Source organism: Hemitrygon akajei, chromosome 5 (genome assembly GCF_048418815.1).
Source record: "Hemitrygon akajei chromosome 5, sHemAka1.3, whole genome shotgun sequence".
NCBI lineage: Eukaryota > Metazoa > Chordata > Chondrichthyes > Myliobatiformes > Dasyatidae > Hemitrygon > Hemitrygon akajei.
The window spans coordinates 41,623,135-41,647,499 of NC_133128.1; the positions used below are offsets into that span (position 1 = coordinate 41,623,135).

At 38.6% G+C, this 24,365-nt stretch overlaps 1 protein-coding gene across 7 annotated transcripts in view; it reads left to right on the top strand.

Moving 5' to 3' along the window:
- Positions 1 to 24,365, top strand: part of LOC140727681 (POU domain, class 2, transcription factor 1-like) — a 168,792-nt gene that overhangs the window by 128,601 nt on the left and 15,826 nt on the right. For all 7 annotated transcript variants that reach the window (XM_073045332.1, XM_073045333.1, XM_073045331.1 and 4 more), the window contains 4 exons: positions 886 to 1,065; positions 10,101 to 10,206; positions 12,811 to 13,189; positions 18,210 to 18,298. In XM_073045332.1, the coding sequence (XP_072901433.1) occupies positions 886 to 1,065; positions 10,101 to 10,206; positions 12,811 to 13,189; positions 18,210 to 18,298 (754 nt within the window). The remainder of the gene's footprint in view (positions 1 to 885; positions 1,066 to 10,100; positions 10,207 to 12,810; positions 13,190 to 18,209; positions 18,299 to 24,365) is intronic.

The window sequence follows — 24,365 nt, forward strand, 5'->3', positions numbered from 1 at the left end:
ACCCGTTTGCAAGCAGCTGCGATTCTCATATTTCTACTGATTTCATTCCAAAATAATTTCAAATTTGAAAATAAAACTGATTTCAAAGGAGCAAGCCACATTGAATGCCACATGTAACAGCTGTATATAAGGTGATAAGATGTGAATCAATGCCATTAGATATCTTTCAGAAATTTTAAGCTAATATAGTTGTTTAAAAAAAAACTTAAATTGCCTTAAATTGCTGGGCAATTCTACTAATTTTGCACCAAACTGCTGGGATTTTTCTCAAGGTGTTAAGAAATTTGGGACAACCTCAAAAATGCACTGGACCCTAGTCTATTTTAATTCACAGGAGTTTTCCTGTCTGGTGTTCCAGTTTAGCAAAATGAAGTACGAACTTATTGCAGTTTCCAAATACTTAAACTTGGATACATATCTGCAGTATCCCTGCAAATTTATGGAAGGGAATTGCTACGAGGATATAGGCAAAGTATTAGTTCTTTATTTTTTAATTATAATTTATTTTCACTGTTGTCTTATATCTTAATAATTCAATCTTATAAAATTTTCAGTGTTTTAATGCCATATGCATGTTTTGAGTGTCAGTTAGCAAATTCTAATGGAGCTTCCAGTTTTAGTGCTGTGGGCTTCTTTTGACTCATTGTAGCATTATGTTGATCAACCCGTTATTTGTGAAGCATCTTGCTAGTTTCGATCAGGACAGCATCGGACAGGAAACTGATGCCAGTAGATTTAGAAGTAAGACTATACTTATAAGGTTTGCAACGTGCTTGGAGAAATCACGGTTGTTCTTGCTCAGTAAAAAAAGAAATCACTGTCATTATGTGCTACATATAGATAAAGAGACATTCATTCACATTTGTGGAAAAATCATTTTTGCAGAACCAAAAGCCTACCTCGGAGGAGATCATGATGATTGCTGATCAGCTGCAGATGGAAAAGGAAGTGATCAGAGTCTGGTTCTGTAACAGACGCCAGAAGGAGAAACGGATAAATCCTCCCAGCAGTAACAGTGGCACTACCACTACCACCAAAACAAACTTTAACAACCCCACCTCCATGGTAGGAGAACATTTATAGATATAATCTAAATAATATATTGTAGTGTATCACTTACAATTAGTATAAAATTTAATTAGCAGAAGTCATTTATGCAACTTGGCTCAAGTAATGTATGCAAAGCCTTTGATGTACAGAAAATTGGTATTTGGTGCAGTAGCATATTTATCAAACAATTGGTAAATCTCACTTAAATAGCTAGTGCCATTAGTTTAATATGTATAAGAAAATAAAACAATGTATGAAATGCAGGCAGTAATTTGTAAACAGAAATTAGAGTTACTCATGAATATTTAGCATTTATTAATGTATTAAATTGTGGATAAAGTTTTGTTCAACTGGGTTGCCACCAAAGACAGTTGATCATGTAGAATATTTCATTAGTTGCTGAATTGTGATAGATACTTAAGGAAATATCCACACGTGAAGAGCATTTACTGTTAATATTCACTCTGGGAATGTGTCATTGTCAAATCAAGAAGGTATTGTCAATTGTCTGGTGAAGATGATGGCAGGGTATTGTCTTCATTGCTGTGTTCAGGACCTTTGCAATTAAAACTAGCATATGTGGCTAAAATGTCATTGCTGTGGCAACTCGCTGTGGTGAGTTTAAAATAATGTTTGGGCAACAGTGTTTTTATGACAGTTTTGACCATTTTATGCAGTAGTTTCTGAAGATGTGCTGTTGTAATAATCTCATGAGTTGCTTTGTGTAATCACAAATAGCTGATGACTCCAAGGTTTATAGTTTAGTTCTTTTGCTGTTATATTTTCCGATGCATTTTTTTTTTGGAGTTAGTAGTGAATTCTGCAACCTTCCAAGTTGTTCTGTGTTTGTAAATTGCAATTAAACAATTGAATCCGCTGATGTCTGTAACAGATGTGCAAAAGGCAACAAATTGTGCAAATACAGAAAGAAAAGAAATAAAATAATAACAATAAATAAATAAGCAAGCAATAAATACCGAGAGCATGAGATAAAGAGTCCTTTAAAGTGAGTCCATAGTTTCTGGGAACAGTTCATTGTTGGGGTGAGTGAAGTTATCTCCTCTGTTTCAAGAGCCTGATTGTTGAGGGTTCATAACTGTTCCTGAACCTCGTTGGGTGGGACCTGAGGCTCCTGTACCTCCTTCCAGATGGAGTCAGGGAGATGAGAGCATGGCCTGGATTGTGAGGATCCTCAATGATGGATGCTGCTTTCCTGTGAATGTGCTGAATGGTGGGGAGGGCTTTACCTGTGATGGACTGGGTTCTATCCACTACTTTTGGTAGGCTTTTCCATTCAAGAGGATTGGTGTTTCTATACCAGGCAAGAATCAACCAGTTACTTTCCTTCGTGCTAGTATAGAAGATTGTCAGAATTTTAGATGACATTCCAAAACCTTGAAAACTTCGAAGTGCTACCGTGCTTTCTTTGTAATGGAGCTTTCATGCTGGACCCAGGACAGATCCTCTGAAATGATCATGCTGAGAACTTTAAAATTGTTGGCTGTCTCCACCTCTGACTCCCTGATGAGTGGTTCATCGACCTCCGGTGTAACACGGTGTCAGCAAAATGAAAGAGCTGGTTATTGACATTAGGGAGTGTGCTGGTGCATGTGCTCCTGTCTTTGTCAGCAGTGCTGAGGTCGAGAGGGTTGACAGCTTCAAGTACCTAGGACTGAACTTCACTAATAACCTGACCTTGTCCTGGTAGATGGCACAGCCTAGAAAGCTCAGCAACACTTCCTCCTCGGGAGACAGGTCCCTGTCAATCTTCACCAATTTTTTATTGATGCATCATAGAAAGCATCCTGTCTGGATGCATGAGAGCTTGGAATGGCAGCTGCTCTGCTCAGAACCACAAGAAACTTGCGGACACAGCTCAGCACGTCATGGAAACCAGACTTGTCTCATCTCACTGCCTTGGCAAAGTGTTCAGCTTGTTCAAAGATCCTCCAACCACTACTGATGTTCTTCCTTCTCCCTTCTCCCTTCTCCCATCGAGCAGAAGATACAAAAGCTTGAAAGAACAAACCATCAGGGACAGCTACTCTGAGTTTATCGACAAATTCCCTGGAATGTTACAGTTCAGATTCAGATTCATTTATTTACCAAAAGTACAGTGGAATGTGTTTGTATTAACAACCAATGAAACCTAAAGATGTGCTGAGGATAACACACAAGTGTCACCACACATTCCAGCCCCAACATCGCTTGTGCATTATGTTCGGCAGAACAACACAGACAAGCAACAAAACAACAACAGAGAATCAGGCTTCTTTCCCCCCCTCCCACCCACTTACACATACAGACAGTCTTCAAACCCCACGACAGGCCTTCAGCCTCCAAAGGACTTGCAGACAATGGGCCCCTGACCTCCCCAGTGGAGTTCAGATTCATAGACCCAGGGCGTCAGCCTTCAAGCTTCAACTTCCAGACTCTTGAATTACTTTCAGCTTCAGTCTTCATTATTGACCCCAAGACTGAACTCCAGTCCCCAGGACTCACTTACCTAGGGAGTCCCCGGCCATTATGTCTCCTGCTTGCACAAACATCTGATTCCAGGACCCACAGACGTGGCGAACTTGACAGGTCTTTGTCCACAGTTCTTGACTGCCTGACATCCACAGTTGTCCTTCATCGCACATCCAGCGCAGCTCCGAGTGCAGAGTGGAGGCCCAAACTCTGAATGTCCTTTGTCCCATGTCCTCAGCCTTGGCCTTTGAGCACTAAGCTGAGGCCTAGACTCCAGATGTCCTTCGTCAGTCATCCATGTTGCTGGCAATCAAGCACGGAGTGGAGTCCTAGACTCCAGCTTGACCTCCAGCTCCACCACATCCTTATTCCTAAGCTCAAATCTGAACCCTAACTTCCCTCTCTGTCCCGAAAACCATAAGTTCAAAGTAAATTTATTATCAAATTACATATATATCATCATATACAACCCTGAGGTTCATTTTCTTGTGGGCATACTCAATAAATCCATAGTGGAATAATAGCCATAATAAAATCAATGAAATACTGCACCAACTTGGGCTTTCAACCAGGGTACCAAAGACAGCAAACTGCAAATACAAAAAGAAATAAATTAATAATGAATAAATAAGTAAGAAATATTGAGACCATGAAATGAAGAGTCCTTGAAATTGGGACCATTTCAATAATGGGGCAAAGGAAATTGAGTGAAGTTATCAGCTTTACTTCAAGAGCCTGAAGGCTGAGGGGTAATAACTGCTCCTGAACCTGGTGGTGTGAGTCCTGAGGCAGTGGCGAGAGGAGAACATGGCTTGGGTGGTGGGGATTGTTGATGAAGGATGCTGCTTTCCTGTGACAATGCTTCACGTAGATGTGCTTATTGCTGGGTAGGGCTTACGTGTGATGGACTGGTCCATATCCACTAACTTTTGTAGGATTTTCTGTTGAAGCACATTGGTGTCCTTCCCTACAAACCAAAAAAAAGGCTGAGCCACAATCTTGATAGAGGTTATAACTTAGCGCCATCTTGACTGGATGGACACTTGACCTCAGAATGTACCTCATTTTGATCTTGCACATTATTGTCTATCTGCACTTCACATTCTCTGTAGCTGTTGCACTTTATTCTATATTCAGTTGTTACTTTAGCTTGTACTATCTCAATGCACTGTGTAATGCTTTGTTCTGTGTGCAAGGCAAGCTTTTCATTACACCTTGGTACATGTGACAATAACAAGCCAATTCCATTCCTAAATTTATAATCAAGAATTAACTTCAGGACTAGGCTTTCTGATTTATTTTTAAACATATTCAGAAGAGTAAACATACATGGTAGACTATGAAACTAATAAAATTGCATTAATGCCAAAGGAGAAGGTGGGCTCATCTTCAGATATTGGCTCTGGTATCTTCAGAAGATTTTGCTCTTAAGTTGACTGTATTTGCAGCTCAATTTCAGAGAGTGCTGAAGATAAAATTGCTTCAAATAAGATTAACTCTGACGTTAAATGGAAAAAATCTAACTATAAAAACGGTTCTCAGATATACATTTCCTCAGAGGAATGGATATTTAACTGTGTAATTTTCAGATGACGTACAAAGATTTTTATAACCCGTTTCTATTTAGTTTTTGTTACCTGATTGCTGGAACATCAGACTTGAAAGCAATAATAGCCTTTTCTTTTTTAGGGTCATGCAAGTCTTCAGCCAGCACTTTTGTAGGCATCGTCGAATAGACTTGTCTCTTTATGAAGAGTCTGGCTAGAAGGAACCTTGTTCCAATTTTCATGCAATGCATTTCAGAAATTCTAAGTAAAGCCTAATATATATTGGATAGGTATATGGACAGGAAAGGAATGGAGGGTTATGGGCTGAGTGCGGGCCAGTGGGCCTAGGTGAGTGTAAGCGTCGGCACGGACTAGAAGGGCTGAGATGGCCTGTTTCCATGCTGTAATTGTTATATGGTTATATACATGTAAATTGAAGGGACAGGCAGAAGGAGTGGGGTGGCTTTGTTAGTAAAACATAATGAAGTCAAGTCCTCAGAAAGAAGTGACATGGAATCAGAAGATGTAGAATCCTTGTAAGAAACTAAGGGTGAAAAGTCTTTGATGGGAGTTATATATGGCCTCCAAACAGTAACCAGAATGTGGAGTACACCCTGTCCTCGTTATATGTGGTGGATGCGTTCCTGGCAGTCGACGCATAGTATGGAAACGTATAATGTGAATAATTATTTAAATGGAGAAAATTCAGATGCATTCTGGAGGGTTCCTAAATATGTTTTATCTGTAATTTATTCACATTTTCATACCAAATATGACACAAAAACAGTACCACAAGGCAACATTCGTATTATATTTAATCAATTTAAGGTAGTATTCAACGTAATAAATCATAGAAAGTTAACATACTAAGGTGTACAGTACTCACCAACAGTGGCAGGTGTGTTGGCTCCGGGAGATGAGTGGTTGTGCAGTGGTGTCGGGCAGCTTTCCATGGATGAGGTGGTTGGTTGTGGGTTGTCAGGATCATCAAGGACAGCAAGGGGTGAAGGAAGACTCTCAGAACTGTCGGCAGCAGGAGATGACACCGGTTTGAAGAAAGTGGTGAGGGTTGTTTGGTTGGCAGCATTTTGTTTTTCAGCATAAACCAGTGACCCATGCTTTCTTGTTAGCTGCCCAGTGGACAGGAAGCATATTCTTACTCAACATTGGAACACATAAGTAGAGTCAACCTATCCTTTGCTGCCTTGAAACCTGCCGCAGTCTTTTCATCCTTACTTATGTAAGTGCATTTCGGCATACGCTTCCAAAAAAGCCCAGTCTCGTCTGCATTAAACACCTGCTTTGGTGTGATGCCTAACTCAGCTATCATAGCCTGCAACTGCAAAGGGAAGCGTTCAGCAGCTTTGTGGTCAGCATAGCTCGCTCAGCACTCACAGCTAAGTTGTGAAGCCTGTGACGATTAACAAACTTAGAAAACCATCCCCTACCTGCAGTAAAGCTAATAATATCACTTGACACTTCCTCACTAGCCTCTGAACAAAGGCGACCATAAATTTCCAAAGCTTTCACACGAGGATGATTGGAACTGAGTGTTGTTTTTTTCTTTATTTCACGCTCAATGTGCAAACTCAACATTTTCTCCATTTTTGTCATAATTGGGTTACGCACTTTGGTAACAATCTTTGAAGGCACTTGTGATGAATCAATCACTGTACTTTTTATTTTCTCAGCATTTTTCTTTATGTTTCTGATCGTGGACTCACCCAGGCCGAAGTAGTGGCCCAGAGCTGCGTTACCTTCACCTGATGTGGCCCTGTTTATAATTTCCAACTTTTTTTTAAGTGTTAAAGCGGTTCTCTGCCGCTTGACTGATGGCCCAGGACTTGACATGGGATGCTTAGTTAAATATTTGAAGCACAAAATCAGTGCACTGTAGGTAATAACAACAAAAGTTTAAGAGCGCAAGATCACACATCCACATGCTGTCAAAACCAATGCGAGACTGTGAGGTGTGCGCTCGTGACTTGTATTGGCGGGAAAGTGGTGCTTCTCATCCCAGCAGTCTCACAAAACTGACAGTTTTGGATGCATATCAGGAGAAGTTGGTAGAAATGGGTTTGACGCATAACTGTGAATCTGCATTGTCTGAAGACGTATATAACGAGGATAGGGTGTACAAAGTACATTGGGAGATGGAGAAGGTTAACGTTTTGATACATCTGACATAGCTACTGTTCTTCAACCAATTCATAAGTTACTAAGTTGTAAGCAAATACTAAGTTGTATTTGCTTTCTGAAATTGTTAATAAACCTGATTCCATTGGTTTATTATTCATTCCCCAAGCATCTGAGTGATGTATTCTGTTTGTCTTGTGAGTGGAGCAGGAAACTTCTAGTCTAAAATTTAGGAAAAAAATCTTTTATAAGGCCCCATTCCTAGGAGTTATTCTTTGATTGATAAGTCAAACTAGCAGAGTGCTTCACTGTTTCAAGGTTGATAATTGAAAGTTGTAAAATTGTGATCATTAGCCTCTTAAAAATCACTATAAGCAGAACATAAAAAGTATTCACCCCCCCCCCCTGAAACTTTTCATGTTTTATTGTTTTACAACATTAAATCACAGTGGATTTAATTTGGCTGTTTTTTGACACTGATCAAGAGTAAAAAGACTCTTTCATGTCAAAGTGAAAACAGATCTCTGCAAAGTGATCTAAATTAATCACAAATATACAACATAGAATAATTGATTGCATAAGCATTCACTCCCTTCAAAGCAGTATTTAGTAGATGCACCTTTGGCAGCAATTACAGCCTTGAGTCTGTGTGGATAGGTCTCTTATCAGCTTTGCACATGTGGACATGCAACTTTTCCCATTCTTCTTTACAAAACTGTTCACACTCTGTCAGATTGCGTGGAGATCGTGAGTAAAATGCCCTTGTCAAGTCCACCCACAAATTCTCAATTGGGTTGAGGTCTGAACTGTGACTTGGCCACTTCAAGCTTAAAAACTTTGTTTTTAAGCCATTCCTGTGTAGCTTTCGCTTTACGCTTAGGGTCATTGTCTTGCTGGAAAACAAATCTTCTCCCAAGTCGCATGTCTCTTGCAGACTGCATCAAGTTTCCTCCAGGATTTCGCTGTATTTTGCTGCATTCATTTTACCTTCTACCATCACAAGCCTTTGAGGGCTTGCTGCAGTGAAGTATTCCCACAACATGATGCAGTCACCACCAAGCTTCAAGGTATGGATGGCATGTTTTCGATGATGTGTGGGATTGGTTTATGCCAAACTTAGTGCTTAGTCTGATGGCCAAAAACTCAATTTTGGTTTCATCAGACCATAGAATCTTCTTCCAGCTGACTTCAGAGTCTCCTACATGCCTTCTGGCAAACTCTAGGCGAGATTTCATGTGTTTTAAATGATTGGCTTTCTATGCCACTCTCCCATAAAGCTGCGACTGGTGAAGCACCAGGCAACAGTTGTTGTTTGCACAGTCTCTCTCGTTTCAGCCACTGAAGCTTGTAAATCCTTCACAGTTGTTATAAGTCTCTTGGTGGCCTAGACGTCTTCTTGCACGGTCAGTCAGTTTTGAGAATGGCCTGCTCTAGGCAGATTTATAGCTGTGCCATATTCTTTCCATTTCTTGATGATTGATTTAACTGTACTCCAAAGGATATTCAGTGACTTGGATGTTTTCTTGTATTCATCTCCTTTCTTGTGCTTTTCACTAACGCTTTCGTGGAGTTGCTTGGAGTGTTCTCTTGTCTTCATGGTGTAGTTTTTGCCAGGATACTGGCTCACCAGCAGCTGGACCTTCCAGATACAGGTCGATTTTTACTTCAGTCAATTGAAACACCTTGACTGCACACGGTGATCTCCATTTAACTAATTATGTGATTTCTAAAACCAATTGGCTGCACTAGTGATGATTTGGTGTGTCATGTTAAGGGAGGGTGAATAGTCGCACAGTCAGTTATTTTATGTTTTATATTTGTAATTAATTTAGATCACTTTGTAGAGATCTGTTTTCACATTGACACTTCAAGTGTCTTTTCTGTTGATCAGTGTCAAAAAAGCCAAATTAAATCCACTGTGACTCAATGTTGTAAAACAATAAAATACGAAAGCTTCCAAGGCACTGTAGAAGTTATCTGCTTCTATCATTTTCCCTGGCAGTGCATTACAGGGACCTACTTTTCTCTGCATTAAGAAAACTTACTGCACAAATCTATATTAAAATTTACCCATCTTCCCTTGAAGCCCTCTAGAATTTGAAATTTCAACCCTGGATAAAGACACTATCTACCCTGTCTGTGCCTCCTATAATATTATGTTCTTCTGTTAGGTTGCCCCTCAGCCTCCGATGCTGTAAAGAAAGCAATTCAAAATGGCATCAGGTTCATCGACAATTTGAATAATGCAAACTTACCAGTAGTAAAAAAGAATCCATGTAATTTCCTATGTCTGCTTGTTAACTAGCTTCTCCTTCTCATGCTTCTCCTTTCCTCTCATATGAAATACTACTAAATTAAGCTTCTGCAATGTCATATTCATTGTACTTAGTGTTTACAGACCTTGTATGTCAGTACTATTCTTTTTTCCCCCACTTTCTCCTCCAGTGGAACATCTGTAACTGCAAATGGTTCTTGGACAATGTGCCTAAGACTGAAAAGATTCTAAATCTTGTTGATTTGCATTAAGAATTGGTCAGTTTCAATTGCAGTTGATCTGCTGTGCGATCAGTTTGACTGTCAGTACTTTCAGATCTTAAGGTGTGAGGGGATAAGAAGTATGGTGAAATTATTATTTGACCATCTTCTCATTAATTCTTACTGAAAGCCATACATTGGCAAAAATTGTTTATTTGTATTGCTTTCCTTAATTTCATGAAATTCAGAGTTGGTCCTCAAACTTAGTCAACATCTGTTGTCAGAAAAAAATTAAATGTACTTTGCCAAAGCAATGATATTTAAAGTTATCCCTAAGTTATTAATAATCATCTAATTTTGTCTCTACAGATGAACATGACTGAATGTTGTTAAATGTTTGGATTATATTTTTCTTTTAAATAGGTTAGCACTAGTAACCTTGTGACAAGTAGTACACCAACTACTCGGGCTGTAAATGCAATGCAGATGCCTGTGTCCAGTGCCGGTGTAACAAGCTTCAGCATTTCAGGTGAGAAGTTACTGCTAATCAAACTAATATAGACAGATTATGTGATCCAGTTTGTTCTAATTTACCTTTGATTTTAAATCCATTTTAATAGTGGTCATGAAAATCTGCCTTCTAAAAAACAAATGGCAGAGTTTGTCTTTGGGACCAGCTAAAAGAGTAGCCAAATTAACTCTGATTTACCTTATGAATTGGGGAGGAAACTACTCCTTCCTTTGTAATTCTTTGTAATCTGAGTGAATGGACAGTCTTTTACTTGAAAGGCGATTGAACAGACAATGTTTCGGGCCGAAACTCTTCACCAGGACTGCTGAAGGGTCTCAGTCTGAAGCATTGACTGTGTACTGTTTTCCATAGATGCTGCCTGGCCTGCTGGGTTCCTCCAGCATTTTATGTATGTTGCTAAAGGTTATGTAGTAGCTTTTATATTAAGTAGCATTCTAAATGTTACTTCAGATTTATGAGAATGAAGAATTTTATTTTTTTTAATTTGTTCTTACTCATTTTCCATTTCAATGTGATGAAAACATACAGGTGTAAACATAGGATAGTATATCACATAAACAGGTCCTTTGCCCCACGATATTATGCTGAACTAATTAGATTAGTGATCAAATGCTCAAATAAACACCTGCTCTATCTATGAAATGTCCATATCCTTCCATTGTCAGCACATTCATGTGCCTGCCTATGAGCTCTTTGAAGGACATGTGGTTGAAGTTACAACCCAGACTGAGGCTTTTGTGCTTGCAATATGCAAGAACATTTCCCACTCCTACAACTTGACAGTTTTTTCTTTTCAAGTATCCTTCAGTTTCTCTTTGAAGACCATGGTTTAAATTTACTTCCTCCTCCTCCTCATCCTGGTTGTGTATTTTAGGTTTTTATCATGTGTGGAGGTAGTAACAAATATTCAGGTCAGTCTGTAATGATCATAAGCTGATTTTGGAGGTCACGGAGATGGCTTGTGTCCCTGAATATTTAATCTGAAGGAAGTGAACCTAGTTGCAGCTCCTGACTGACCGTATGAAGGAAATGGTGCTGGCATTGGATGCACTTACGATCATCCAGAATACTGAGAACACCATAGCAACAATTTTAGTGAGACGGTCACAGCTAAGGGATAGGCTGCAGATTGTAGGGTGACCATGAGCCGTAAGAATAGAGCAGACAGTGGAGGATCCTCTAAAGTTCAAACCTCAAAGTAAAATTTATTATCAAAGTACATACATGTCACCATCTACAACTCTTTGAGATTATTGGCTGATCTCCCATCCCAAGTCCAAGGCGAAGACAAAGGATCAGTGTAGGAACCTGGTCTGAATTCCCTTTGGTAAACCAGGATTTTTGTGTTATGATCCATAGTGGTATATCAAGCTGATCTTATTCCCACTCATCCAGCTTTATTGAGTAATGACCAGGAGGAAGAATCTAGCCTGATTTCCCCACTTGAGCGCAGAGTGACTGGATCATATACCAGTGTTGGAAGATGTTGTGGTTTACTGTATTAGCATGCAGCCCAAGGGTAATTAGCAGTAGCAGGATCCATCCACTTAAACACAGAGCCATAGATTTGCAGAAATAGATTGTTTGCTTCATTGAATCATTGCCACCTCTATGAAACAATGAACCAACTGGTCCCAATTCCCCATCAACCCCAGCACTCCCTTTGCTTACCCCTTACAAGTACATGTCCAGTTTCCTTTTAAGTACTGAAAATAGATTGGATCAGCTGACCTTGTTTTTCTTGAAGGCAAGATGCTTGAGGGGTGATCTGATAAAGGTACATAAATTATGAGGGATTTTGATGCGGTAAACAGAATCTTTTTCCCCATGGTAGCAGTATCAAGAATGGAAGGGCATGAGTCTTAACAGGGAGAGGTTTTAATCAGGATCTGAGTTTTTTTTTACACAGAGTGGTTGATATCTGAAATGTGCATTCAGAGGAGATGATAGAATCAAAATCAGTTGCTCTACTTAAAAGGCATTTAGGTAGGCACGTGAACAGATAAGGCAGAGGAGGACACGGTCCTAATATGGGTAAATAAGATTGGTGCAAGTGGGCGTAAATGTTGCCACAGACACGGTGGACTGAAGGGCTCATTTCTATGCTGTACAACTCCATGACTGTACATTCCAGACTTAACCAGCTGCTCTTTTCTTTTAAAAAGTACTTCTATTAAATTTGAATTTTCTTTGCTTGGATTATCTTCAGTTGATGCTCTCAAATTCTCAACATTGTTGTGAATGGGAGCATTTTCAACTAGATCCTTCATAATTGTAAAATACCTTTTTCAGACTCCTCCTCAGCTGTCTAATATTCTACCACTCTAGATTTATGTCACTTAATTCTGTATTGGTTTTATTGGTGACCATTTATAATGAGTATTCTTAGTTTGTGGTACTGCATGTGGAAGCTTTTATCTATCCTCTCAAATTTGTAATTTTCAAGAACATTATTGGATCACCCTCTCAGCTCTTTCCAATTAGTATATTATAATAGTTATGGATGAATTTTTTCATCATTTTCATTATTCTGTAAATTACTTCAGAACTAAAGCAAGCAGGAAAGCTTCTACTAAAATACAAATGTTATGTGTCCTCTAGGTACAACTGCATCAGTGACAGCTTCAACAAATGTGGCATCTGTAATCACTGGCTTATCTTCTGCAGTTTCCACATCAACAGTTACTTCTCCAGCTCTAACCCCTTCACCATCAGCGTCTATTTCAGTTACTGAGTCGTCCAGCAGCAGTGATACAAGTACCACACAGACAACCTCAACTGGCTTAGTAAATCCTTTGTGCACAAGCCAAATCATGGTGTCAGCTTCTGGACTGCAGACAGCTGGCACTGCGCTACAAGCAGGAGCTGCACAGGTACCCACTGGTGCTGGGCTTGCTACCAATCCAAGCCTAGCAGCCATGGCTGCTGCTGCAGGACTAACTAATCCTGGCCTCATGTCAGCCCCTCAGTTTGCAGCTGGGTAAGTCTTCACTAACTTCAGTCATTGGTGTATAATATTTCTATGTATCTGTGAATGTATACATCTAAGATGTAACATTCCAGTGTAAAAATTGAAAAAAGGACTCATCCTGCTTTTTCTTGTGAAGTGGAGAGGAACTGAATTACTTGTGGTTACAGTGGAAAAGTTATTTTTCTCTTTAAAAAAAAAAGATTTTGATGTCGGGTGTTCCAAATATCTATTCTTTAGCCTCCAGACATAAATAATTGTTTTAAACATTGGAGGAGATAGAGCTGTCAAGAAATTTAGCTGGACAATTAAATAATATTCTTCGTTTTGAATGACATAGTAGTGTTTAGGTTTGATGGGGGAGAAGATTGGTAGTATATGAACTGGGAATTATGTGGAGAAATAATTTGAGTGGCAGGGAGCAATAAGATACAAACCCATTATATCATTCTTTTTCTATCAGTAACAAAGTTTTTCTTGCACTACAGGTAATTTACATTTACTATTTCTTTGTCATTTTTAATGAGTTTGCAGATTTCTGGAAATTTTCAAAGCTCAGAAATATCCTTCTCATTTTTACTAAGTACCTCAATTTACTTATCGATGCATTGCAAAATAAACTAAAAATACCTCCTATCATCTTTGAGGCTATAGTTAACCTAGCCTAGGTCTCCAGAAAAGTGATGCAAATTTAAATGCGGACATGTTCTTGAACCTTGCTACAAATACATGATATGGACACTTTTTCTAAAAGGATGTTCTGAATATGATGGATTCAGCTCTCAGTTCCTCACTGGAATTGTATGTCTCATTTAGCAGAAAGATGCTTTTCCATTTTCAGGTCAGTTGCAGAATTGACTGAGCTCATAAAAATGGACTCTTTCATCTGGGTTGAAAACACTGTAAGTAAGGAGAGTCTGTGATGAAGTGTTAGAGCAACATAACACTTGAGCCCTCCTTTTAATGCAGCAGATTTGGATGATCAATGGACATCATTAATAGATGCCTGCAAAAGAGTATGAAGAAATTAGGGTTTATTTAGCTCATCAAGTCACTGACAATGCCTTCCTAGTAGTAAATGTTAAGTATATGTATTCCGCAGATGATAGAAAGTCTTAAGCATTTGACTATCTAATCATTACTAGCTGTTGGGATTTAGCATTATTTATCTTATGGTCATTTGAGAATTTTAAAACGGAGGTTGACAGGTCTTTGAATAGTAAGGGTGTCAAAGGTTACAGGGAGAAGGCAGGAGAAAAGGGTTTGGAGGGAAAATAAATCAGTCATGATTGAATGGTGGACCAGATTTGATGGGCCGAATGGCCTAACTGCTCCTGTGTTTTACAGTGGCTTGTAAGAGTATTCAGCTCCCAACACTTTGTTCATAGCAATGAATATTACAGCCAGGGATTTTGATCAATTTAACTGGGAATTTTTATTTATGAATCATATGCTCCTTTTTTTTACAGTAGAGCCCAAAAACAGGGAAAATTATAAAGCACAAGAAACTAAAACTTCAAAACCTAAAATGGCAGCAGTTCAAATGTATTCATCCCTCTTTGCTTAATAGAACCAGCTCTCGCAGCTTGTACAGTCTTTATTTTCTCAATGTGATGGAGCAAGAGTTGTCCATTCCTCCTTGCAAAATTGCTCAAACTGTGCCTGGTTAGTTGGTGATGGACAGCAATCTTGAGGTCCCAAAGATGCTCAATCAGGTTAAGGTTAATCCTGAGGGCCACTCAAGGACATAATTTTTTTCATTTGAAGCTACCCCAAGCCAAGTTTCCTCTCCAGTTTAAGCTTTCTGTCAGAGGCTAGTAGGTTTTTATCCAGGATATTTCTGTACTTAACAGTATTCCTGTTCCCTTCAATCTTGACTAGATTTCCAGTCCCTGCTGCTGAAAGGCATCCCGATAGCATGATGCTACATCCAGCAGACTTTACAGAAGGGATGGTGTTACCTGGTTGATGCACAGTGTTAGATTTATGCCACATGTACTGAGGCCAGAAAGTTCCACTTTAGTCTCATCCAACCACAAAAAGTTCTTTTGGGCAAGAATGTGTTTTGTTTTTAGCCAGGGCTGCTTGTTTCCCACTCTTCCATAAATACCGTTTTTTTTGTGTAAGGCCTTTAGAGATGATGGAGCCATGAACTTCATCTCCAGTTGCAGCCACTGACTTCAGTAGCTCACTCAGAGTGACTGTTCGCATCACAGTAGCCTCTCTTACGAGTGCCATTCTTCTCTGGTGACTAAGTTTAGAGAAGCGGCCTGACCTAGGCAGTGTGTGTGTAGTTTCATATTTTCTACTTTTTTACAAGGGACTGCACTGAGCTTCGAGGTATGTTCAATGCCTTTGAGATAGTCTTGAGCCCTTCCCTGATTTGTCTTGAATGGTTTTGATCCGTTGAAATTCTACCATACTGTTGCACCTTACAGAGAGGGAGAGTACTTATTCTTATGAAATCATTGAAAACAGGTGATCTTCCATCAATAAATTGGGTGAGTTGGTATGGTAATAATATTCTATGTTGCACCTGGGGAGAGACAATAGACAATAGGTGCAGAAGTAGACCATTCGGCCCTTTGAGCCTGCACCGCCATTTTGAGATCATGGCTGATCATCTACTATCAATACCCGGTTCCTGCCTTGTCCCCATATCCCTTGATTCCCCTATCCAAAAGATACCTATCTAGCTCCTTCTTGAAAGCATCCAGAGAATTAGCATAGTAATTACAAAGGGAATGAATACTTTTTCAGCCTCACAATTTTGGTTTTTAATTTGTAGTAAATTGTTGACTGGGTTTTGAATTTTTGTTTTGATTTGACATGATGCATGATATTTTGTAGATTAGCTCAGAAAAATCTGACTTCAAAATAGTTTAAATATAGAAAATGAGACAGGAAAATGTGCAAATAGTTTTACGTTATCAAGGCACTGTATGTTTTAAATGATGGAATTGTAGAAGATTTCGCGTATAACCTTTGGAAAACTGCTTATTTAGTTGAAAAATCCAACTATTGTGTACAAAATTCAATAGGGGTACTATAGTATAGTGACTGAATGTGGTCTAATCAAGTGAAATAACCAAATCCTGTTCTCTGTGACTTGAAGTTTAAATAAATTAGGGGTGGGGGTAAGAGTCTTGGCATCAGTAATGGTGATTAATGAAACCATTAATTATTGTAAAACCATGCCTTCATTAGTATTCATCAGAGTGGTACAGGAGACTGCAGATGCTGGGATCTGGAAAGAAAATGCAAACTGGTGGAGAAGCTTAGTGGGTTAGGAGATGGTTGAAGTTTGAGATCGACTTCGCATTAGTTTGCAGTTATCCATCTGTGTCGACAGACGTTTTCTGATATACTGAGTTCTTCTACCAACTTGTGTCTTTGCTGTATATTCCTCAAGTTATTGAAATCTGTCATCCTTGCTAAATCTGAACAAAATGTGATGCTGAAACTATTGATATGATTGACTCTTCACTTCCTTCTGAGGTGGCCAAATGAACATATGGATAAATTGGAAGTTGTTCATTCATTTGTTCTGTATGTATACTTTTTGAATATTTGTTGTGTTTCCAAAAATATTCCCATGGTACAAAATCGTGCATCCTTAAACATTTATTTACAGCTGTTTTCAGCCTTTGATCTCATTATGACTTGAACATTTATCTCTTTTTAATGATCAGTAAGTTGTTAAATAATAGGAATCCATTGCAAATATCTACTAATTAATTCTTTCTTAAATTGAGGAATATATATTTTTATATTTGTATAGTTCTGTACCCAGCTAAGTATACTACTTATGTCAATGCTTATAGGGTTTTTTGTTTTATTTTTAAATTTCTTCAGGAGGATGAATGTTGTGTTTACCAGGTAATATTTTTTTTAATTTTTACAAGAATTTAAACAAAATCTTTTTACTCTTATTTTAGTTGCATTTACCTTTATATGATGTGGAGAGATGAAATAACTTAGCATAATCGTCAAGGCATTAAGGAATGTAGAAATGGAGTCTTAAGAACCCCAGAGTGACATTTTCTATCTAAATTTCAGTAAAGTGATGAGTACATTTTTGGGTTTCCGTTTGCTAGTTAAAACCAACCGTAGAAAACCTGTCATCTCTCCAGAATTCTTTTTTTATCATATTGCTATCTCCACATAAATCAGAACTTAAGTCCCAGATTATTTCTTCTTACTTATTTGAGAAGTAAAATGTCAACACTCTGTAAAACTCCCTTACCTCATTTTGATATTCTTTCTCCACCATCCTTCACAAATGGTACATAATTTCAAGTCCTTAACTGCAAACCATTTTGCAAGGAGAATGTATTGAAAGGCATTGTGTACATTTTTTTAATTACTAAAAGATCAGCAAGGTCTCTGGTACAGTAGTTTGTATTAAAAATTGATTTTCCTTTGAAGAGACGTCATCAGTATCTCATTCAAAGTATGATTTTGCTTTTATGTTAATGGGAATCCTTCCACGTTAGGCAACTAGGGGTCCATGGCCTAAATAAAGGCTGGGGAACCCCTGCTCTAAATGCACAGGTCTGATTTCATTTGTTCTGAACTTTAATGTGATAACTCTATTTACAGTCAGTGAAGGAAGCTGTGTTAGTTTGATGAGTGGGTTATGGCAATCGAACCCATGCTCCCTCAAAACAAGTGGGTTTCCAGAAATATTGCTTTGTAATTTAGTTAGTTAGAACACTTAATTCATCAATTCCCCTTTGTTGCTTTGCTGAAATAAGATTTAGAGATCTGCACAATTAATTTGTGTGCCTTGTCCTGAACTAAATGAATAATTTTCATTGTTTTAAAGTTATTATGATTATTCATTTAGAGAGCAGAGGAAGTTACAATAGTATTGGAAATTTTCGATAATTGTCATAGCCAAACCATTGAAGTGTTCAGTTGACTTCCTTGCACACATTCCTTCCAACAAATTAAACAATTTTTCAGATATCATAGCATATGCTTTGACATTATATATTCCAAGGAGTACAGCATTCTTTTGCTTTTACAGAGGTGCCTTACTCAGTCTGAATCCAGGGAGTCTTGGTGGTGCTCTTGGTCCAGCATTGATGAGTAATAGCACACTGGCAACTATTCAAGGTTGGTAACCTCAGTACTTTACATTTCTACTATCTTCAAACCATCTTTTTGCTTTACAAGAAGAATGACAAGTACTCAATTTATTTCTACTTTAGATTTTTTTTAAAAATCTGTGAGTATATTACATCATTATGAATTCCAAAACTGTAAAGGAATGTAATTGCATTAGATAGCTTTATTGATCCCAAAGGAAATTAAATTGTCACAGTAGCATTACAAGTGCACAGATATACAAATATTAGAAGAGATGTAAGAAAAAAATAAAAAGTTATCTTAAAACTAAGATGTACAAGATTTACAAGTTAAGGATTACAATATTTCCAACACTGACAAGATGGTAGTGTAAGAATTACTGTAATATTTTACTGTGATGGGTGCACATTTACACCATCCAGATAAGAGGTGATGATAGCAGGGTGTGGTAAACAGAGCTTAAACAGAGTTCTGGTTTTTTAAAAAAAGGTTAATAATGGGAGGGGGTTATCACTTCCCCCGCTATAGGTTGATTCATTATAGAGCCTAATGGCAGAGGGTAAGAATGATCTCATATCATGCTATTTGGAGAAGCACAGTTGTCTTAGTCTATTACTGAAAGTGCTCCTCTGTTCAGCCAAGATGGCACGCAGAGGGTGAAAAACACTGTCCAGAATTGCCAGGATTTTCCAGAAGGTCCTTTGTTATACCACAGCCTCCAGTATGTCTAGTTTGTCTCCTATAACAGAGCCAGCCTTTGTAAATCAGTTTATTGAGCCTGTTGGCATCACCCATGTCGATGCCATTGCCCCAGCATACCACCACATGGAAGATTGTACTGGCGACAATAGATTGGCAGAACATGTCAAGGAGAGGCCAGCATACTCCAAAGGACCTCAGTCTCTTCAGCAAGTAGAGGTGACTCTGGCCCTTCTTGTACAGTCTCTGTGTTGGTGCTCCACTCAGGTCTGTCATCCAGGTGCACCCCCAGGTACTTGTAGGCCCTCACCTCATCCATGTCCTCACTGTCAATAGTAACAGGGAGCAGTGCAGGCTTAGTCTTCCTAAGGTCCATCACCATCTCTGTCTTACTGATTACTTTGGGATAAGCAGTTTGCAATATTGTTACTCTTGTAAATATTTGTACAGTTAAACAACTGAAGTACTTCTGCATTTGAGAATGTTTTAACATAATAAAATGCTAGAAATCTTGCTAATCCATGTTAAGTGAAAGGCTGAAAGAGTTTTACATTCTTTGATATTAAACTTGGGCTTTTGGAAATAATAATCTAACAAAAATGTTGCTTGGTGTTATAAAAGGAAACCCAATACCAAAACCTCCTCCTCTTGTTCGAGGGTAATGAATCCAAAGGAGTAATCTCAGAGCTGAATTTAGCTGGTGTAGAATTGTAGTGCCAGTATTACTTCTTAAGCTGTGAAGCTAAACTTCTGTCTTTAGTTACTTTTACATCATTTAATGCTTTTGTTGTGCATAATTAGTATTTCAGAATAAAAATTATTACTTAAATTGTGGTCCCACATTCCCGTTATAGAATTCAATGTGTCTTCTATTGACAGATTCTCAAACTGAATGGAACAAAAAGATTATTAAATAAAATTTAGAGCCCATGGTACAGAAAATGGAGAAGGACTAAATCTATCATTTTCAGGTTGGGGCACTATAACTAATAGGATGCAGTGTAGATTGAACCGTTAACAGTCATTTTCAACAATGAATGATGAAGTTGGTGAATCAGATCTGCTGAGAACAGAGGGTGAAATAAAAGGTGAGATGCCAGATATAGTAAAACGTAGGAAAATGCGATCCAGTTTGGTGGAGTATTTTATAAATGGTGAGTCAGTGAAAGGCTTTGATGTTGAGGGAGCTGCATATCCTTATACATGAATCCAAGAAGGTGAAGTGGCTCACTTCTGCTTTTGTTGCTTATGGAATATGTGGAAAATCATCAGCGATTTCACACTCTATGATGTTACAAAGCTTAAACAACTCTCTGGACTCAACCTGCAAGTTAACCTTTAGGGGGTCCTGCAGAAATTTTCCCAAGTGTCCTGCATGAAATTTGTCTCTGTTGCTTGGCCTCCATGTGCACAAGGTCATATTCTAAAAGAACATAATACATAGGAGTAGAATTAAGCCATTCAGCCCATCAAGTCTGCTTTGCCATTCCATCACGGCTGATTTATTATCCCCCTCAACCCCATTTTTCTGCCTTCTTTCCATCACATTAGACACACTTTCTAATCAATAACCTATCAACCTCTGCTTTATATATACCTAATGACTTGGCCACCACAGCCATCTGAGGCGATGAGTTCCATAGATTTACCATCCTCTGACCAAAAAAATTGCTCCTCATCTCTGGTTTAAAAAGATGTTTTTCTATTCTGAGGCTTTGCACTATGGTCCTGGACTCCCCCATTATAGCAAACATCCACTCGGACTACAAATTTCAATATTTAATAAGGTTCAATGAGATCCCCCACCCCTCATTCTTCTAAATTTCTAACAAGTACAGGACCAGAGCTATCAAATTCCTCTCATGCTGTATGTTGACCCTTTCATTCCCAGAATCATTCTTGTGAACCTCAACTGCTCACAATATTCTTGAGCGCAGTCTGACCAATGCCTTAAATAGCATCAGCATGACATCCTTGCTTTTATATTGCAGTCCTCTTAAACTGAATGCTAACATTGCATTTGCCTTCCTTACCACAACTCAACTTGCAAGAGTTCCTGCACGAGTTCTCCCAAGTCCTTTTGCACCTCTGATTTCAGAATTTTCTCCTGATTTAGAAATTAGTCTACTCTTTAGAAAATAGCGTTCACCTACAGGTTAGGTTCATTAATATATTACCTTGAGGAAAATTATTCATAGGTAGCCTGATGTTTTCTGCTTGGATACCTAAAAGATCATTTTTGCAGGAAGATTTTCTTGTGATTTCCCATTTCAGAAAAGGCTTTTTACTCACTTTATTAAGTTCTAAACATTTACTGTTAGTACATGGAACTAATAAATACAATCAAATGTCTTGTTGGAAGAAAATCCAAGTTGTTCTGTAACAAAAGTTTACTCTATTATGCACAAAATTAAAGCAAACCTTATAACTTCTGGAATTGTATAATCTTTATTATATTAATTGCTTGCTTGAAAGGATTGGGGAAGAGCATGGGTTATTTTTAAAGCCTTACAAATTGCTCCTCAAAACATTTGTGGTCTAGATAAACATTGAAAGCTTCCTGCTGCTTCCCAGAGTTGATTTTGAAATTGCAGTGTGCAATTTTTCATTTTGATTGTACAAGCCCAACTGATCAGATAACAATTTTCTTAAGGTAAACAATTAACTGAGCACTTAATATGAGGAGAAAGTTAAGTTCTCTTCAGTCATTTTGCAGCTTTATTGTAGATAACCTGAAGATGAATGAGCTGAGTTGTGCTGGACCACTCACTGACTAAAATCTGTGCCTATGGTCCCCATGTCTCTGCTTGTCTGGAATGGATATGAACCACTTATTTCCATTAGACATAGGAGCAAAATTGGGCCATCTAGCCCATTGAGTCTGCTCCACCATTCAATCATGGCTGATCCTTTTTTTTTAAATCTCCTCCTCAACCCCAGTTCCTGGCCTTTTCCCCAAAACTTTTGATGCTATATCCAATCGAGAGCCTATCAATCTCTGCCTTAAATACACCCAATGACCTGGCCTCCACAGCTGCATGTGGCAACAAATTCCACAAATTCACCACTCTTTGGCTAAAGAAATTTCTCCACATCTGTTTTGAAAGAGTGTCTTCTATCCTGAGGCTGTGCCCTCTTGTCCTAGACTCTCCCACCATGGGAAACATCCTTTCCACATCTACTTTGTCTAGGCCTTTCAACATATGAAAGGTTTCAGTGAGATTCCCCCCCTTATCCTTCTGAATTCCAGCAAGTACAGACCCAGAGCTATCAAATGTTCCTTGTATAATAACACTTTCATTCCTGGAATCATCCTTGTGAACCTCTTCTAGACCCTCTCCAATGCCAGCACATCTCTTCTAAGATGAGGAGCCCAAAACTGTTCACAATACTCAAGGTGAGGCCTCATCAGTGCCTTATAAAGCCTCAGCATCACATCCTTGCTCTTGTATTCTAGACCTCTTGAAATGAATGCTAACATGGCATTTGCCTTCCTCACCACCGACACAACCTGGAAGTTAACCTTCAGGGTGTTCTGCACAAGGACTGCCACGTCCCTCTGCATCTCAGATTCCTGGATTTTCTCCCCATTTAGAAAATAGTCCGCACATTTATTTCTACTACCAAAGTGCATGACAATGCATTGTCCAACATTGTATTTCATTTGTCACTTTCTTGCCCATTCTCCTAATCTGTCTAAGTCCTTCTGCATCCTACCTGTTTCCTCAACAGTACCCCCCCCCCCCCCTTGTACCAATCTTCGTATCATCTGCAAACTTGGCAACAAAGCCATCTATTCTATCATCTAAATCATTGATATACAGCATAAAAAGAAGCAGTCCTAACACTGACCCCGGCGGAACACCACTAGTCACTGACACCAATCAGAAAAGGATCCTTTTGTTCCTGCTCACTGCCTCCTACCAATCAGCCAATGCTCTAACAATGCGAGTAACTTTCCTGTCATACCATGGGCTCTTAACTTGGTGAGCAGCCTCGTGTGACACCTTGTCAAAGGCCTTCTGAAAATTCAAATATACAGCATCCACTGCATCCCCTTTATCTATCCTACTTGTAATATTCTCTAAGAATTCCAACAGGTTCGTCAGTCAGAATTTTCCCTGAAGGAAACCATGCTGACTTAGCCCTATCTTGCCGTGTCACCAAGTACTCCATCACCCCATCCTTAACAATTGACTCCAACATCTTCAGAACTTCTGAGGTCAAGCTAACTTGTCTATCATTTTCCTTTTGCTTCCTTCCTCCTTTCTTAAAGAGTGCAGTAACATTTGCAATGTGCAGAGTCCAATGATTTTTGAAAGATCATTTCTAATGCCGCTACAATCTCTAGCACTACCTCTTTCAGAACCCTTGGGTGCAGTTCCTCTGGTCTGGGTGACCTTTAGGTCTTTAAGCTTTTTGAATACCTTCACTTAACAGTAACTGCACCCACTTCTCTTCCTTCACACACCACAACATCAGGCATACTGCTGGCTGGCTTTCTGGATACTACATGTACAGCTGAATGGCAACTGGGGAGTCGGCAGCACTGTGAAATTGCTCCCTAGTTGTGCCTGCAGAAGGGAAGGCTGAAGATGGAACTTCTGTCAAAGCTGTCACTAAACAGTTTCTAAATGTCTTTGAATGCCAGAGGTATTTAGTACAATTAAAATTGAAGTAAATAATCTTTAAAATATATTTTAAAATTTAAAAGAATGCTAACTTTTATAAATGCATCAAAATAATAATTTTGTTAACATTTCCCTTCTATCTGTAGTTCTGGAAACCCTGTTGAGATCTTCTGGGGGGATAGGGTTCTTCAGCAGCATGTCAATTCCTCCGAGGAGTTCAGCTGAACAGATTTTCCTGCCTCAAATTTGTCAGCATATGCACACAAGACTAGGATGTAATGCACATTAATAGGATTATATATGGCCTTAGTAAGACCATGACTGGAGTAAAGTAAACAATTTTAAGTGCTCTACCTTAGATATTCTATAAAGGATTTACTTGCTTTAGAAGGAGTGCAACAAAGATTCACCAGGTTGAATCGGCATATCGATAATCTGAAGAGAGATTGAAGAATGTATAAATAAGAGTTAATCTCACTGAAAGATTCAAATGGATTCCACATGGCAGATTTCCTGGAAAATACCTAGTGCATGGGAGAGAACTAAGTTTAGTGTAACTTGCTATTAAATTGATTTAAAGAAAAGTAATTGTAATTTTTTTAGTTTTATTATTTTTCATTTTTAGCATTTTGATAGCATATTTTATTTGTAATGTTTGTGAGTATCTCCAATATGGGCAAACATATTCACTCATTTTGAAATCTTTGAGAATAGTTTACCTTGGTAGCATAGCTTAACCAGCTGATAGATAGATATTTATATGT